Raw genomic sequence first — 18457 nt, 5'->3', positions numbered from 1 at the left:
TCTACACTAATTATGACTGTGACAGGTAAGCAGTTGTAGAACAAGCACCAAAATAAAGAAATTGATCAGCAGAACCAAACAGAGAGCCCAGAAACAGACCCAGACATCTATGGACACTCAGCCTGTGACAGAGCAGATAATATATAGATAAGAGGAGAAAGGGCAGGTTTTCAAAAAATAATAAATGATACTGGAAAAAGTCAGTGTCTGCACAGAAAATAAATAAATAAAATGGGACCCCTTGCTGGTCCCATAGGAAAAAAAAAAATTCAGCTCCAGATGAATTATAAGTCTAAATTTAAGAAGTAAAAAACATGAAATTTTTAGAAGAAAATATGTAGAATATGTTAACTTCAGAGTAAGGAAAGACTTCTTAAACAATAAGAGCACAGACCCAAAGGCAAAGATTGATAAATTTTAAGCCAGAATTTCTCTTCATCCTAAAACACCATTAAAGAAAGTGAAAGATAAGCCACAATTGATACTTACAACATATGTAATATGTAAGGATTAGTATATAGAATACATTTAGGGCTTCCCTGGTGGCACAGTGGTTAAGAATCTACCTGCCAATGCAGAGGACATGGGTTTGATTCCTGAGCCAGGAAGATCCCACATGTTGTGGAGCAACTAAGCCCGTGCAACACAACTACTGAGCCTGTGCTCTAGCGCCCATGAGCCACAACTATTGAGCCCACATGCCACAACTACTGAAGCCTGAGCACCTAGAGCCTATGCTCTGCAACAAGAGAAGCCACTACAATGAGAAGCCCATGCACCACAATGAAGAGTAGCCCCCGCTCGCAGCAACTAGAGAAAGCCCCTGAGCAGCAATGAAGACCCAATGCAGCCAATAAATAAATATTTTTTAAAAAAGAATACTTTTAATGTATTCCCACAAATAATAAAAAGACAAATAACAGGGAAAAATACTTAAAAAGCAATTTCACAAAAAAGGAAAATCCAAATGGCAAATAAATGTATAAAAAGATGTTCAACATCACTAGTAATCATAGAAATGCAAATTTAGACCACACTGAGATACCATCTCTACCACCAGATTGGCAAAAATTTACAAGCCTGACCATATCAAGTACTGGCAAGAACAGAGAACAACTGTACACACCCATGACTGGTGGGAGTGAACGCCAATACATCCATTGGGGGAAAAGTTCAGCATTACCTGAAAGTTTGAATACGCACACACCTGTGACCCAATAATTCAATTCCTAGGTACATATCCTAAAATAACACTTGCACATCTGCACCAGAAAACATATTCAAAATATTCAGAGCAGCAGTGCTCGTGAAAGCAAAACATGGTAAAACTCAAAACTCTTTCAATAATAAAATGGATAAACTGTGACAAATTCATTCAGTAAAATACTCTGAATGGCCAGTTACTTTAAATCCACCAACATGGATAAATCTAAAAGCAAAATGCTAAGGAAAAGAATCAAATCTCAGAACACAACAGTATAAGTTCAATAAATAAAATTTAAAACAGGGTAAAACTAAACAACATATTGTTTACAGATATATTTAATAGATGATAAATTTACTAACAAAAATAAGTGAATGACCCATAAAAGTCAGGATAAAGAATACATCTCAAGTATGTGACTGAAAGGGGGACAACGGGGCAGCTTCTAAGGTCTTGGCAATGTCTTATTATGCTGGGTGGTGGATGTACAGGCGTGAAGTTTCTTATTCTTATTTAAACTGTACATCTTTCATAAACATTTATGTATGATATATTTCACAATAAAACCAATGTGGTGGGGGGTGAGTTTGAAAGTGAAGTCAGGAAAAGAAGAATCTTAAGAAGTCTCTCGGGGGAATTCCCTGGTAGTCCAGCAGTTAAGACTCGGTGCTTCCACTGCAGGGGGTGTGGGTTCGATCCCTGGTCTGGGAACTAAGATCCTGCACGCTGCACAGTGTGGCCAAAAACTGAAAAAGTCTCTCGGGGAAGGCAAGAAGAACAGGGCCAGAGCTAAAAGGGGTGCACGCGACTGAGCAGACAGGAGCTTGTTTAAATGCCAATGAAAAGGCACCAACAGAGCTGGAGAGGTGAAAATAGAGGTGAATGAGGAAATAATTTATAGAATGAAGGTTCTAAGAAGGTGGGTGGAGTAAGATTCAGAGATGTGGAAAAAAGGATACTTCTTTCACTGTAACTTGAGGAACAATTCAAGCACCATGGGTCACATGCCCAGTCCCCCAGTAAACTGGACTTCCCTTCTGGCCAGGCACTATTAGCATCTAGAACAGTGCTAATGGACAAGGAAGAGACAACAGGTCAGGACAGCTCTGGGTAGTTTCAAAGAGTAGGGACTGGATTCCTGAGAAAATGTTGTTAATACTTAACAGATATTCAAATCACCTCTTCGCTAACTTCACAAACACTCAAATACCTATTGAAAAGTCTACATCAAAGTTTCACTCTTTATCAGATAGATTCAAAACAGTACAATGCTCAAAGTCCAACTCATACTTTTGCTGATAACATACTGAGTATTTGTAATGTTAGGAATCTTTTAAAAGCTGATTTCCTGAAAATTAATTCTTATGTCACTTATAAAAGATAAGAAAAAAATCAACTTCCACTTACTTAATTGAGTTTCGAAAGTGGTCTTCAGCCGGATTTTTTACAGTACAACTATTCAGGAGCCATAAGTCTGCATCTGATGCATTTCCTAATAAAAAAACAAACATGAAAAAGAAAAGTATCACATGAGCCAAAAAGAACCAAGCACTTAGATGGCACTAGGACCGCAGGAGGAGAGCAAAGACAGCTAGTGGATACAGTCTAGTAAACGGGCAATTACAATATAGTACGTTAACTTCTTCAATATGGAAACACTGGTGAGAAATAAATATTAAAATATATAACCTGTGTTATTATCTTCTCATTTAAAATATAAAGAGGATAAGCATTTTCTTCTTTCATTTTCAATACTTGCGAGCATTTAATACTTGCAAAACTAAAGTGAAATTGGCCTAATCTTACCTCTGAAAATGAAATTAACTGCCCCTTTTTGGGCTGTGTTAATATTTTTCAAGCACACATACTATACACTGAATATTCTTCAGCTTGAGCTGTTACTAAAAATATGGTTTATCGTCTTTAAAAAAGTTAATGATTTACATCAAAGTGAGTCTTTTATTCCTCTCACTAATCTGATTAGATACTGTTATATACTGTAACAAACTCACTAGCAATGCAACAAATCACCCAAACCCATCATGTTTATTGAAATGAATTTATAAATGCCTGAAGGGCTTGACACTATTCCAACAACCTTGCTGCCTTAACAGGCCTTATGCACTAAAATAGGATTACCACAATAAAAGGAAAACCAAAATTGAAAACTCCAGCACTTTCAATGGTATTTCAATAAGAACAGAAGCAAAGGTCAAAAGACATGAAGAACTAAGAAGAGGTGGATGTCTGTGTGTACATTCTCTACCTGGGAATGAGAGCGTTACATGAGAGGGACTGTAAGCACATCGAAGCTTCTAGTAACCTGGCAAAACTTTTTTCCCCAACATTTTATTATAAAAATGGTAAATTTTTTTACAAAAAGGCAAGATCCACAAATTTGTGAAAAGGAAAGCTATTCATTGCTATACGTCAGCTGAATACTAGGACCCCTCCTAACTTATCTCGCTCCTTCCATTCATCCTTCCCACCCCCACCCCCACCCCACTGTCTACCTTCCTACCCAGCAGCCAGAGTGGCCTTTTGTAAAACATCCAGCTGGTTATGCCACTTGCCTGCTCAAACTTGGAAATGACGGGTATTTACCTACCTCTTCTGGTTCCCTCCAAATTAATCCCCATGATGCCACCTAAAAGATAACCCTCTAATAGCAATCTGATCATAGTGCCTTTCCAATCTTCCAGTGATTTCCAGTTGGTATTTAAGACCTAGCCAGAGATCTTCACCTCCTCAACTTCAATATTCATTTCTCCCTATATTCATCTACCCCTTCAACCACACAAAACCACATTCCTCAAGCTTGCACTATTCCATCTGCCTAGAACACCTTTATTTTCTTCACAGAGTGACAGCTCATACCCCTTTCAGCTGCCTCTCCACCTGGCTGACTCCTGTTCACCCTTCAGTTTCAGCTTGATGTTCATCAGCTGCCTCCACTCCGCACTCCCACAGCAGACTGTCTACTCTTCTCACACTTTACAGTTCTGTATTAAAATAATTCAGTTTTCCAGCATGTCTTTATTACTATTTAAGAGATACTGAAGACAACATTTTTTTCTGCTGCTCTCTGAATATCCAGGGCCTAACACAGTGATGGGCACAGAACAGACATTCTAACAACCATGGAACACTAAGCAATGTATAACGGGTACAAGAAAAAGTATGACAGAGGGATAACGTGTGGGACCACACACACATGGTTTGTTAGATGCCTTCTACCAATTTCCTAAAGCTCTGAAGGCCATACTAATCCTCTGAAATAAACTTCAAGAAAGTAAGCTATTTACTTAACAGATATTTAGGGCTGAGACTTTATCTTATGCACAGCTATATCCCCAGCACTTATTACAGTGCATCATACATGGTAGATACTCATTAGGTGAATATTTCGTGAATGAATGCTGAATTCTGAAAGATGAAGCAATACTGTAACCAATGTACTATGCACGTAAGAAAAAGTCATGGATGCCTGTTACCTAATGATAAAAAATACAGAGACTATGGATTTACTTCAAACGAACAAAAATCAAGAGACAGAACTATCTGTGCAGATGCCAGCTGTGTATCCTGGCACGTTCTTCTCTTCAGTCCCCTTAAAGAAGTCAGACAACTCTCTCCATACTTCAACAAAAGCCCTCTCAAGGAGAATACCAGCAATAAATAAGGCATATTATTCTACTTTGTCTGGAATTTTGCCAACGTTGAAATGTACTGACTTGCAAAATAAAGTGAACACTGCTTGGTGATCCAGTAACTGCAATCAACAGGAATCCTGTGAATATACCAAAATGCCCACAAAATTACCTAACTTTTTAGTAACCACTCCCCAAAAGACAATGTCCCTTCAGCGACATTGATAAACAGAGGAGTTTGTTATCCAATTATTTCTGAACTCAGTTTTGTGTTAATATATCTTATTTAATATTGTCAAAAGATTGCTCTACTTATCAGCATAAATCAGTCAACAACCAAAACACAATGAGGATTTGCTATGTGCCAGGCTCTGTTCTAGGTACTAGGGACATGGCTCTGAAAAGAGCTTCCACCCTTAAGAAGGTTACAGCCTTAAAGAGGAAGTGTGATCAAAACAAAACAAAACAAAAAAATAGAGAAGCAAGATAATTTCAGGCACCAGTCAATGATATTAAGATGATTAAAGAGGGTAATGAACAGAGAATAATTGTGGGATCACTGGTCAAAATAAGTCTCCCTTAGAAGTTTAAATCTGAACTGAGACTTAAACAATGGGAAAGAATCTGCCATGCCAAGATCAGAATAAAGAACGTTCTAAGGAGAAAATACCACAAGTGCAAAGGCCATGAAACAGGCCCAAGCTTGTCATGTTCCAGTAACAAAGAGAAGACCAGTGTGACTGGACAGAGGGAGAGAAAGGTCCGAGAGGTAGGCAGGAACCAGATGGTACTGGCAAGTTAAGAACTTATGTTTATTCTAAGAGTAATGGGAAGTCAGCACTGGGTTTCAAACATCAACTAATTCCTACTTCAGAAATCCCATTCTGGAAATACTGTGAAGAAAAGTCTGCAGATGGGGTAAAAGAAGTGGGAAAAAAGTAAAGGCAAGAAAACCAGCTGGAAGTTGATACACTGGTCTAAAAGTGAAAGACCATGGAAACCTGGACTGGGATTAGAGCAATGGCAAGAATGAGAAGTGAATGGAGGCATGTTTGGGAGGCAGAATTAAAAGATTAATTCTAATCATTGTTAGATTAGGTATGAGTTGTGCAAGAAGGAATCAAGTAAGATCCCTAAACACATGGAAAGGATTCTGGCCTGAGCATCAGTTATTTCTGGTGCCATTTATTGAGATAAGGAAAGTTTGGAAAGACACAGATTTGGGGAACAGAGAATCAATAGTGTTTTTGTGGCCGTGCTGTGTTTGAGATCCCTATTAAATGTCCAACTAGAGATACTGATCAGCCATTTGTATATATGAAACCAAAGCCCACAGGAGTCTTCCAGGCTGGAGACACAAATGGGAGAATCAAAACCCTAAAAAGATACCTGGATTTATAGGAGTGGATGCACTCACCTGAGGAGAGAATATAAGATGGGGAGAAAAGGAGAGAGAAAAAGTAAAAGACAGAACACCAGGTCATTCAAAGGTTTGATGGAGAAGTTGAAACGAGAAAAGGACATGGAAAAGGAATAAGTTAAGAGGATTAAAAACTAGGGAGCATGGTGTCATAGAAATCCAGAGAAGAAATTAGTTTAAAAAGAAGTAATCAGGGCTTCCCTGGTGGTGCAGCGGTTAAGAATCCGCCTGCCAATGCACGGGACACGGGTTTAAGCCCTGGGCCGGGAAGATCCCACATGCTACAGAGCAACTAAGCCTGTGCACCACAACTAATGGGTCTGTGCTCTAGAGCCCGTGAGCCACAACTACTGAAGCCCACGCACCTAGAGCCTGTGCTCCACAATAAGAGAAGCCATAGAAATGAGAAGTCCACGCACCACAACAAAGAGTAGTCCCCACTCATGGCAACTAGAGAAAGCCCGTGTGCAGCAACCAAGACCCAACACAGCCAATAAATAAATAAATAAATAATAAATTTTTTTAAAAAGTAATCAGTTTTGTTAAATGCTAAGAGTTCAAGAAAGATATCTGTATAAATATTAGTATGTTACCAAAAAATAAGATGGTCCTCCATCCCTTTTCACTTTCCTCTGTCAATTTTGAGTATTTGCTTGCTCTGTGCCAACCTACAATCACCCAGTAAAGGCCCTTTTCTAAGGTTTTTAAATAACAGAAAACAAACTCACTACAAAAGGAGAGTGAGGAGGAAAATCGTATATGGCTATTTGCCAATAAATAATGCTGATTCCACATGTCTTGCCCCCTTATGAACATGTTTCCTGAGTTTTAAGATGCCATCAACTAGAAGAATCACTACCAACTTTATAACAGCTCTTCAAGAGAGGTGGAACATTATATTCAGTTCTTTTAAGTTTTAAGATACATCCCAACTTCAAACATTAATACAGGAAGCAGGATGGGAGTGAAATGCATCTGAAAGAGAAGAAATAAGCTAGTATTTGGCATGTCTACCTTAGAGCAGCACCATCTAGAACAATCAAGAAATTCCAGAAGACCTGCAGTTTCTAGAACCTCACCACCCCAAATGAATGTTCAAACATCCCACTGCTAGTAGGTAATTTGGTTATTAGATCAAATATCTGTTACGAGAAGGTTAACAATTTATGGTCTTGCCTTAATCAGAGCATCCAAGTCAGGTCCTCTAGTGCCTGGGATGGGGAAGCAGAATTAGAAAGGAGGACACAGGGGACAGGACCAGGGAACTGGGCAAGAACAGACCAAGGAAAAGAAAGGCAGTAAGAAGACACCAAGATTGGAGGCACAGACTTCGAGAAGACCCAGGAAAGAATTCTACCTACCTGGAGACCTGTCCTCCAACACTTGTCCTTGTTAACCCCTGATATGCAGCTAAAAATCATCTGCAAATAAGCCAAATACTGCCAATGCCAGAGCTGGGATGTCGGGACTGGGGTGAAAAGCTACACACTAGAGACTAGCCAGATGGAATCTAGATCTCAAGATTTGATTATTTACAGTCTTTCATTATCACAAATGGCAAGGAATGAATAGCACTGTACACACATCATTTTGTATTTTTCCCAGATTACCTGTGGAATCAAGTCCAAAAAATTGGGACTGTTGGGTCAAAGGACAAATTCCCCTCCATAAGGAGTGCACCACTTCACACTTCCAGGAGCAATGCATGAGACTGCCCATTTATCCACAGCATCACCTGCGCAGTGTGTGATCAAACCTTTGTACTTTTGCCAATGCAGTGAGAAACAGGAAGCCAGTGAGGTTTGAATGTGTGCATTTCTCTTATTAAAAATGATGTGAGCATTTTTTCACATGTTTAAGGGCCATTTGTAGAGTTAGGTTTTTCCCCCCTATTTTCCATCTGTTCAGATCTTTTGTCCATTTTTCTATCAGGCTAAATAGTCATTTTAATCTCAAGTTTTAATTTACAAATACACACAAATACACACACAGAGGATGTTAATCTTTTGTCTGTGATAAAAGTTACAATATTTTCTCCCAGCTTGCTATTTTACTTTTTTATAGTTTCTTCATGCTTTCTTATTTTCAGGATATCAAATTTATCAAACTTTTTAAAAAATTTTATTGAAGTATAGTTGATTTACAATGTTCAGTTAGTTCTGTTAATTTCCACTGTACAGCAAAGTGACTCAGTTATATATATATATATATATATATATATATTCTTTTTCATATTCTTTTCCATTATGGTTTATCACAGGATATTGAATATAGTTCCCTGTGCTATCCAGTAGGACGCTGTTGTTTACCCGTCCTATATATAATAGTTTGCATCTGCTAATCTATCAAACTTTCCTCTTATTGCTTCCAGATTGTGAGCCATAATTAGAAAGTTTCCTCTACTCCCAGATTACTAAGGAATTCACCCATGTTTTATTTCAATACACATAGGGTTTACATTTATATCTTTGCTCCATTAGAACTTTATCCTGATATACATCGATTTCATTGCATATTTTTAACGCAAAATAAAATAAGATCGTTTGTGCTCATACTGAATTGGAAAATATTAAAAAGTATGGAACTACCTAGTGCTAACAAAGGAACAGGGAAGCTGGCAAGCTCTACTCTGCTGATGGAGTCTATACTGATGAAACTCTTCAGAATGCAACGTGGGAATAGCTATCAAAAATTTAAATGTGGGCTTCCTTGGTGGTGCAGCGGTTAAAAATCCACCTGCCAATACAGGGAACACGGGTTTGAGCCCTGGTCCAGGAAGATCCCACATGCCTCGGAGCAACTAAGTCCTTGCGCCACAACTACTGAGCCTGCGTTCTAGAGCCCACGAGCCACAACTACTGAGCCCATACTATGCAACGAGAAGCCACCACGAGAAGCCTGAGCACCGCAATGAGGAATAGCCCCTGCTCTCCGCAACTACAGAAAGCCCATGCACAGCAGTGAAGACCCAGTCAACCAATAAATAAATAAAATAATTTTTTTTTAAATTTAAATGTGCATTAGAATTTCTCCTACACGTGCTTGTAGAATGCCTGCACCACACACACATATTTATATACAAACACACATATACATATATATGTACACACATAAATTTTAAAATTCATATGGAAGATTACTGACAAAGCAAAAAACTTGGAAAGCCTCCATATCCATTATAAGGAGACTGGTTAAATAAATTATGAGACTGCAGCTAAAATGCCACTCAGCTGTTAAAAAGGCAAGATAAATCTGTAAGTGCTAATTTATAATAATCTTTTTTTATATCATCAGACGAAAGCAAGGTGAAGAGTAGGTCTTGTATTTCACTTGTGTTTTAAAAAGGAAAAAGAGAAAAGAGGAAATTCTAAGTAAAAAAAAATTTCTCAAAGCATAAATATGAAACTGTTTGAGGTGTTTGCCCTTGAAAATAAGATGAAGGTTCAGCTGGCCTCCAATATGGTCTTAAGATGCACCTTTTATAATCTCTTTCCCTTGTTTAAACTTGAATGGATATTACTCTTATAATTTTATAAAGTTTAACCCTGAGAAGGGACACATTAATATTTAATTTTATCTCCATCTGCATTGTTTGAATTTTTAAAAAGCATTTAAACTGAACTTAAAAAACTAATCAAGCCTTAAAAAAAATTTTTTTTTTAATTTCCTTTTCCAAAGAGCTCAGAATCAATAGTGTTCTCTCCCTTTAAGGTAAGAACAGAAACTATTTTCCTGCTGTGATCCATCATGAAAATAGTGATCTGATATACATTTTCTGGGACTTTTCTCCCCACTGCTAAAAGCTTTTGTACTCACTGAACCAAGAAAATGATGGTCATTGACACACCACCCCCTCTGAGTGTGAGGACAAACTATTATTTGTTTTAATCAAAACGCAGTTACTTTCCAAACTATTTCTTTATGTATACAAGATAAATTACTTCTAAATCCAAAGTAATAAAAATCTGATTAGCAATACTGATAATAGCTAACATTATTGAGTACATATCATGCAACCAGCAATGAGCCAAGCATGTCATATTCCTCTTTTCCCCCCATTTAATCCACTCAATTTGAGGTGGGTTCAACTTTTACTCCAGTTTTACAGAGGGGGAATCTAAGGCTTAGAAAGGGAAAATAACTTGCCTAAAATCACACAGTAAGAGAGGGGGCCAGGATTAGAAATCCAGACAAAATGACTCCAGAGACTGTAAATTTAAGCAAATTAGAAGGCCTCATTAGTGGCTCTTTGCCTCTTGATCAAAAATAATATAGACAATATCTAAAAACAAAATTAAAATGTATTACATGACCTTGTGATTGCCTCATGATACTATTTCTAAGAAGACAACCAGGCTTCAAAAGGAGCTGTTTGGCGATTTCCAAAACTTCCAAGATCCTGAACATACCAGCTCCTGGCCTTCCGTCATCAGTGAGAAACAAGCAAGTAAAGAAAGAATTGATACTGAGTGCAGGAGCATCACTGCAGAGCACAGGCTAACTCTCAGCAACCAACCTTCCTTTCTCACTGCAGCCTTGTGCATAAGGGCGGCATTGCAGACAGGATGCGCGTGGTTCATACCAGCACTCCTCGCAATCAACCATTTACTTCACACAACTGTTCCACCTGAAAGGCCACAAGAGCAGCAGCCTCAAACAGTAAGAGGAGCCTTAGACTACTTAAATTCATAGATTTGACTAAGGCAGTTAAACAAGCAGATGCAAATAAAAATTCACTGAGAACAAAACAAAGAGGGAGAAAAAAACCTTGATTATTTTGGACCCAACAGCATTTTGGGGGAATTTCTTTACCATAGAACCCTGGAAGACAAGTCAAGTTCAAACACTTTAAATGTCCATTAGGTTTAATCACAGCTGGGGAGTTTATTTATGTAATACAAACCATTTGGATGCCTACTAAAAACTCAGATGATACAGCATGCTGTAATAAAATTTTAAAGCACCTTTAAGGAGCATTTTGAAAAATAATCTTAAAACCACTAAAAGGCAAAATAAAAATTCTAGTCAATGGGTTCATATTTTCCTTCCACATTTCATTTATTGTTCTTCATAGGGACTGTGGAAATGCACAGCCTGGAGTAACCGTGCTTTCGAAATCTGTTTTATAAAAGCAAAGTGATCCATGACAAAGTATGCTCCCTTTAACCAGCTAGGCCTGGAGGAGTGGGAGGCTGGGGAGAAGGTAGGGAGATAAAGAAGGAGTAGGAAAGATAAAGAGAAATAAGAGAGAGACAGACAGACTGACAGAGTATCTCTAGCTCCCAGGCTAAGACACGCGGAGCAAGAACTGACCCTTCTCCACTGGACAATGTTAGTGACTGTTCGACATGTTTCTGGGTGAAGGAGAACATAGCAGCTCCTGGGGAAAGCACTTATGCTGGAAGATTACATGCATAATGAATTTGTTCTTTTAAAGAAGTCCTGCTGAGCACTTCACAGAAATAAGATGAAGATACCAAGGGTCAGCTTGAACTCTGTTTACTGTATGAAGGGAAAAGAACACTTTATTCTCCTAAATGAGAAATGATAGCTGCCAAAACTCTACCAACAACTATTGAAAATTAATTATATAGCTAAATAGACCTGGTCATAATCAAAATCAGAGCGCTAGACAGGCAAACCTTTTACTTACTAGGCAGAACAGAACAAGGACCTACTGTATAGCACAGGGAATTCTACTCAATAATCTATAATAACCTATATGGGAAAAGAATCTGAAAAAAGAATGGATATATGTATATGTATAACTGGATCACTTTGCAGTACACCTGAAACTAAGACAACACTAAATCAACTATACTCTAATACAAAAATTAAATTAAAAAAAAATTGAGACTCCTATAAAGCTACTTACAAAAGAAGAAAGTCCTAATATAAAAAGATCTTCAGGACATATTGTTCAAAGAAAAAAAAATAAGACACTAAAAAATATATACACTATGCTACCACTGGAAATCAAGAAAATATATTCACATTTTTTTGTACTTGTATTAAAAAAAATTCTGGATGTACATCAGAAACAAACAGCAATGGCTGGGACTGGGAGGAAAGAGTGGAACAGGACTGACGGGAGACAAGAAGAAGATTTTTTCCTTGTATAACTTACTTTGTTTTTGAACCTATTCAAAATAAGGTATTTTCAAAGTAAAATAGCAACTGTAAAAAATGTAGCTTGTCTTAATTCTCCTGATATCTTCCTATTTCTTCACTCCCTTCCATAGTCAAACATCTGGAAAGAACTGTCTCTCTGTACCAGCTATACTGTCACCTCCCATTCACTCTCCCACCATTTCATTTTTTTTTTTAATATTCATTTATTTATTCATTTGGCCGTGCTGGGTCTTAGTTGTGGCATGCTAGCTCTAGCTCCCTGACCAGGGATCAAAATCCCCTGCATTATCTTAATACCAAAAAAGCAAATAACCCAATCCACAAATGGGCGGAAGACCTAAATAGACATTTCTCCAAAGAAGACATACAGAGGGCCAACAAACACGTGAAAAGATGCTCAACATCACTCATCATCAGAGAAATGCAAGTCAAAGCCACAATGAGGTATCACCTCACACCAGTCAGAATGGCCAGCATCACAAAATCTGGAAACAACAAATGTTGGAGAGGGTGTGGAGAAAAGGGAACTCTCCTGCACTGTTGGTGGGACTGTAAGTTGGTACAGCCACTATGGAAAACAATTTGGAGGTTCCTTAAAAAACTACAAATAAAACTACCATATGATCCAGTAATCCCACTCCTGGGCATATACCCAAAGAAAACCATAATCCCAAAAGAAACTTGTACCATAATGTTTATTGCAGCACTATTTACAATAGCCAGGACATGGAAGCAACCGAAATGCCCATCAACAAACGAATGGATAAAGAAGATATGGCATATATATACAATGGAATATTACTTAGCTATAAAAAGGGATGAGATGGAGCTATATGTAATGAGGTGGATAGACCTAGAGTCTGTCATACAGAATGAAGTAAGTCAGAAAGAGAAGGACAAATATTGTATGCTAACTCACATATACGGAATCTAAAAATGGTACTGATGAACTCAGTGACAAAAACAAGGAAGCAGATACAGGGAATGGACTGGAGAACTCGAGGTATGGGAGGGGGCGGGGGGGTGAAGGGGAAACTGAGATGAAGCGAGAGAGTAGCACAGACATATATATACTACCAACTGTAAAATAGTCAGTGGGAAGTTGTATAACAAAGGGAGTCCAACTCGAGGATGGAAGATGACTTAGAGGACTGGGGCGGGGAGAGTGGGGGGGACTCAAGGGGGGGGAGTCAAGGAAGGGAGGGAATACGGGCATATGTGTATAAAAACAGATGATTGAACCTGGTGTACCCCCCCCAAAAAAAAAAAAAAAAATCCCCTGCATTGGGAGCACAGACTCTTCGCCACTGGACCACCAGGGAAGTCCTCTACCACTTCATTTTGATGAAGACCTTCAACCACTCTCCATTCCCTGGAAACCACTTTCATCAAGGGAACTGATGCCAAATGCCAAAGACAGGGTACCATGCAGTCAAACACTTTTTTCTTTACATTGTCAATAGCGTCACTCTCCTGTTTTCCTCTCACCTCCTTGGCTACTCTACATTATCCATCCCCATCTGCCCTCCACAAAGTAAAGTTCCATAGGACCTAGATTTTGGTTCCCTGTCATCTATTCACTGGATGATTCCAACCATACCTCTCATGGTTTTAAATACTACCAGTGCACTGAGAAGTGATACCCAAATTTATTCTCCCAGTTCAGACATCCAATCTGAGCTCACTATCCAACTCATCTAGTAATGTCTCCACTGGAAAGTACTGAAAAAATATGAAACTTGATACAGACCATTTCTGAAATTGAACTCAAATTTTCAGGTTCTACTTAGGAAAACAGAAACCACCCTAGGTGTTAAGATAAAGAAAAAATAGAGAAGTGTGGTTACTTGAGCGATGGAAAAGCCAAGACAGCAAATGAGGAAGGGTGAAACCAGGAGATGAGTAACAGCAGGATATCAATGCCAGCCTAAGGGCTGGAGGGACCCACTGGAAGAGTCCAGAAGCTACGGTCCCTTGTAGAAGCAAAAGCAGCAACAGGAGCTGCCCATTGCAAAGTAGGACTGCAACGAAAGGAGGAGCTAGCTGTCTGATGTGTGACAGGGACTGAAGCCATGGGAATGTAACTGCCACTTCCTGGGACCTGACCCAGTGCAGAAAGAGAAACCACCCTACCTTCTCCCTACTCCCGTCTGCCAGGTTTTCATCAGTGCCTCCTACTGACCAAATCTAACCACAAAAGCCAAAAAACAAGGAGGGTGTGAGATGTAGTTCCATGTAATACCGAGGACAGAGGAAGTCAGGAAATTGAAACAGTGAGCCAACAGGCAAATAACTGAACCTTCCCTCTTCCAGACTTTCCCATCTCCATAAATGGCACATCTGTTCAGATGCTGAAACCAGAAACTGGGGAGTCATCATTAACCATTCCTTTCACCTCACCATCTCCCACAGCAAATCCAACAACTTCCAAAGGATTTTACCTCCAAAGTAATGTGAATATGTCTGCTATTTACCTCCACAGCCACACCCTTGTGTAAGTCACCTGGACCACTGCATGCTCTCCCTCCCTCCCTATGGCTGCCATGAAGGCAATTATGAAAACTATCAATGAACCAAAGGGAAGCAAGAGGTGTTTTGCTTTAACTGGATTATCATGGATAATGTGTAATGTGCACAATGAAAACTGGGTGAATAAGATACATACTATTGGCAGCTATTTGCAACTATATTTTCCTAAGCAGAAAATAACATTGAGAATTTGCTACAAACTAAAAAATTGTTGTTAAAAAAATACAATTGTATCTTTTAAAATTCTGGTTTATTGTTGGACAATATTGTTTCTCACATATCAAACTGGCCAAAAAATAAACAAACAGCTACTTCATACACAAAAAAGGGGGAAAAAAATAAACCTGTTATCTTTGGCCTTTATAACCACCTCCTAAAAGTACTTACAGTACAGCTAAGTATATACACAAAAATAGTTACTGGCATCCTGGGAATAAGACCATTTTTGCTGTTATTTTTGCTATTTTTTTAATCAGGTTTTTTTTTTCTCCTTTGAGATTATAATGAACATGGTCATATAACAAAGTCAGAAGTAGGACAGAGAATACTCTAAAGGCTGGTCTGGTCATCCAAGATCATTAAAAATGGCTGATCCCTAACAGCAGGTTAAAAAAATAAAAATGCAAATTAAAAACAAAGCTTCCTTTTGAAAGCACTTTTTAAAAAAACTGAAGTATAGTTGATTTACAATGTTGGGTTAGTTTCCGGTGTACAGCAAAGTGATTCAGTTACACAAATACATATATGTGTATATATATATAAAAAACTATTCTTTTTCAGTTTCTCTTCCATTATAGGTTATTACAAGATATTGAACACAGTTCCCTGTGCTATACAGTAGGCCCTCATTGGTTACCTATTTTCCATACAGTAGTATGTATATATTACTCCCAAACTCCTAATTTACCCCCTCCCCACTCATGTTTTCCTCTTTGGTAACCATGAGTTTGTCTTCCATGTTACTTTTAAGAAAAGAAGCAGGACCTTGACTTGAAAGTTTGGGGGGTTTTTTCCTTCTCCTGTTGCAAATTCACCTTGTGGGTTTGCTTGGGTGGTGGGGAGCACGTGCCACCTGCCAGTGACTCTGCCCGCAGTGGGCAGCCTGGGGGGCCTCTCTCCTCCAGGTAATCATGTTTAGATTCTGAGATAAGAAGTGGGGAGTGAATGGCTCAGAGTGGCCTTTCTTTCCCATTTTTTTTAGTTTAACTTTTTCTCTTTTTGCTGTCTAGTCACCCTCATCTCATCGGTTTTCTGCTTCTTGGCGTCAGCATCGTCATCCTTGTCACCTTCAGCTGCCCATCTGCCTACAGCGGCCTCAGCCTCCTCGCTTCATTCCACCCCCTTCCTCACCATGGCCTCCCTCCTCTTCCTCTTCCACCTCATCACAGCCTCCTGCTCCTCATTTTCCTCATGAGCCTTGCCATTAGCAGGTACACCTCTTCCACTTTCCACTTCCTCCACAACCTCCTCCTTCTCCTCTAAGTGCTTGGTGGTGATCTCAGAGCTGGTGTCCACGGCCATGTGTGACATGGTGGGGCGCACCAGGGATCCAGTGCAGCAGACTGAAAAAGAAAGCCCCAGTTGCGGGTCTCCGGCAATAAAGCCGCCTGAGTCCACATCTGCGGAGGAGACATGCAGACCTGTGGCTGCAGTGAGCGGGGAGCCAGTCTAGGGGACAATGAAAAGATGGCTTTTCAGAGCAGCCGACTAGTCCAATTGTATCTTTAAATTCATGTATTCCATGGAAAATTTCCTTCCTGATTCAAATATTTTAGAAGTGGGATATAGAAAAGAGTTCTGTTTAGCCAAAGAGCAAATCATAACAACCTAAAGAAACCATTCACTAGCAAATTTGCAAAACATCTGGTTTCCATTCAGATGATAAACAATCCTCAATTGTTTAGCACAAATCGATAATTCGATTCATCTGCTTGGAATGGTACATTTCCATGACCAATTCTAGAATATAGAAGTATCTCCCCGAAGGGAAGTTTAGGTTATCTGCTGAATATTATCGCTAAGACCAGGGCTACCTCTCAGATTTTGACCCAGCAAACTTACTGGGTCAAAACAGTTACCAGTCCAGTAATCAAAAGATAAATATCCAAAGGATACTGCCAAGAGAGGAAAGATCCAGATCAACAATAAACCTATGGACTAGGCATAAGTTCACTAGACTTCAAAGTACAAAGAAGAATAACAAAGATCTATGACTGGAATAATGAAACTGACTGTGAGTGAAGAAGTTTAAAGCCAGTGTCCATTCGGATTTGTTAATGCCCACACCACACCAATGTTAGACATTCTGCCTATGACCCCCAGCGAGAAACAAAATGAGCCAACTGTATACCTAAGCGGGCATCCAATAACTGCTGTTCAATAAATAATATCCCCAAATGACAGTATCATACTTTCTAAAATTACAAATATGTTTTACCAATTTGAGACCAAAAATAAGACACAAAGCAAAGAAAAACCATTGCCTTAAAGGACAATTTGGGAAAGAAAAACTATTAGAAAACCTTGCTCATTTGTCACAGCAGCTGGGGACTTGCTGAGAGAAGTATTTGATTATCTGACACCAATGTACATGAGTAGGGAGAATTAGCTTAATAAAACTCATAAGATCATTTAACTAGAATTTTACTTGTGGAATATATTAATGTTACCACTTTTGAAAATTAATATTGATATCCCCATCTTCTACTTTTCAGATTTAAATATTCTTTCTCTTAGGTGATTCAAAATTTTGATTGAGTCATTTTCTACTTAAAGTCAAAAGTAAAGTATTCTAGTCTTAATTTTGCTTCCAAACACTGGTGACAATATAAAAATTATTACAATTCAATGATAAAAAAAAGGCAAATAATCTGATTAAAATAGTCAAGACCTCTGACAGACATTTCTCTAAAGATATACAAATAAATTAACATCACATGAAAAGATGTTCAACATCAATAGCCATCAGGAAAATGCAAATCAAAAGTACAGGAAGTGGGGCTTCTCTGGTGGCACAGTGGTTAAGAATCCACTTGCCAATACAGGGGACATGGGTTTGATCCCTGGGCCAGGAAGATCCCACATGCCATGGAGCAACTAAGCCCTTGACCCACAACTACTGAGCTCATGCGCTGCAACTACTGAAGCCTGAGCACCTGAAGCCGGTGCTCTGCAACAAGAGAAGTCACTGCAATGAGAAGCCTGCGCACTGCAACGGAACAGTAGCCCCTGCTCGCCACAACTAGAGAAAGCCCATGCATGGCAACAAAGACCCAACGCAGCCAAAAATAAAATAAATCTTAAAAAAAAACCCAAAACCAAGGAGTTACCACTTCACATCTACTAGGATGACTATAATAAAAATAAACAATAAAGTGCTGATGAGGATGTAGTGAAATTGGAACCATCATGCACTGCTGATCAGAATGTAAAACAGTATAGCTAATTTGACTATTAGTATAGCTAACAGTCTGGCAGTTCCTCAGATTGTTAAGCAGAGAGTTAACATATGATCTAGAAATT

General features: G+C 38.8%; 1 protein-coding gene and 1 pseudogene across 14 annotated transcripts in view; both read right to left on the bottom strand.

Annotated features, from left to right (window-relative positions):
* The window catches only part of CDKAL1 (CDK5 regulatory subunit associated protein 1 like 1), a 623539-nt gene that overhangs the window by 508505 nt on the left and 96577 nt on the right, over positions 1 to 18457 (bottom strand). For all 14 annotated transcript variants that reach the window (XM_057700490.1, XM_057700500.1, XM_057700489.1 and 11 more), the window contains one exon: positions 2612 to 2696. In XM_057700490.1, the coding sequence (XP_057556473.1) occupies positions 2612 to 2696 (85 nt within the window). The remainder of the gene's footprint in view (positions 1 to 2611; positions 2697 to 18457) is intronic.
* LOC130831981 (prothymosin alpha-like) lies at positions 15960 to 16465 on the bottom strand (annotated as a pseudogene).

This window comes from Hippopotamus amphibius, chromosome 11 (genome assembly GCF_030028045.1).
Source record: "Hippopotamus amphibius kiboko isolate mHipAmp2 chromosome 11, mHipAmp2.hap2, whole genome shotgun sequence".
NCBI lineage: Eukaryota > Metazoa > Chordata > Mammalia > Artiodactyla > Hippopotamidae > Hippopotamus > Hippopotamus amphibius.
This window is presented reverse-complemented; position numbering and strand designations above follow the sequence as displayed.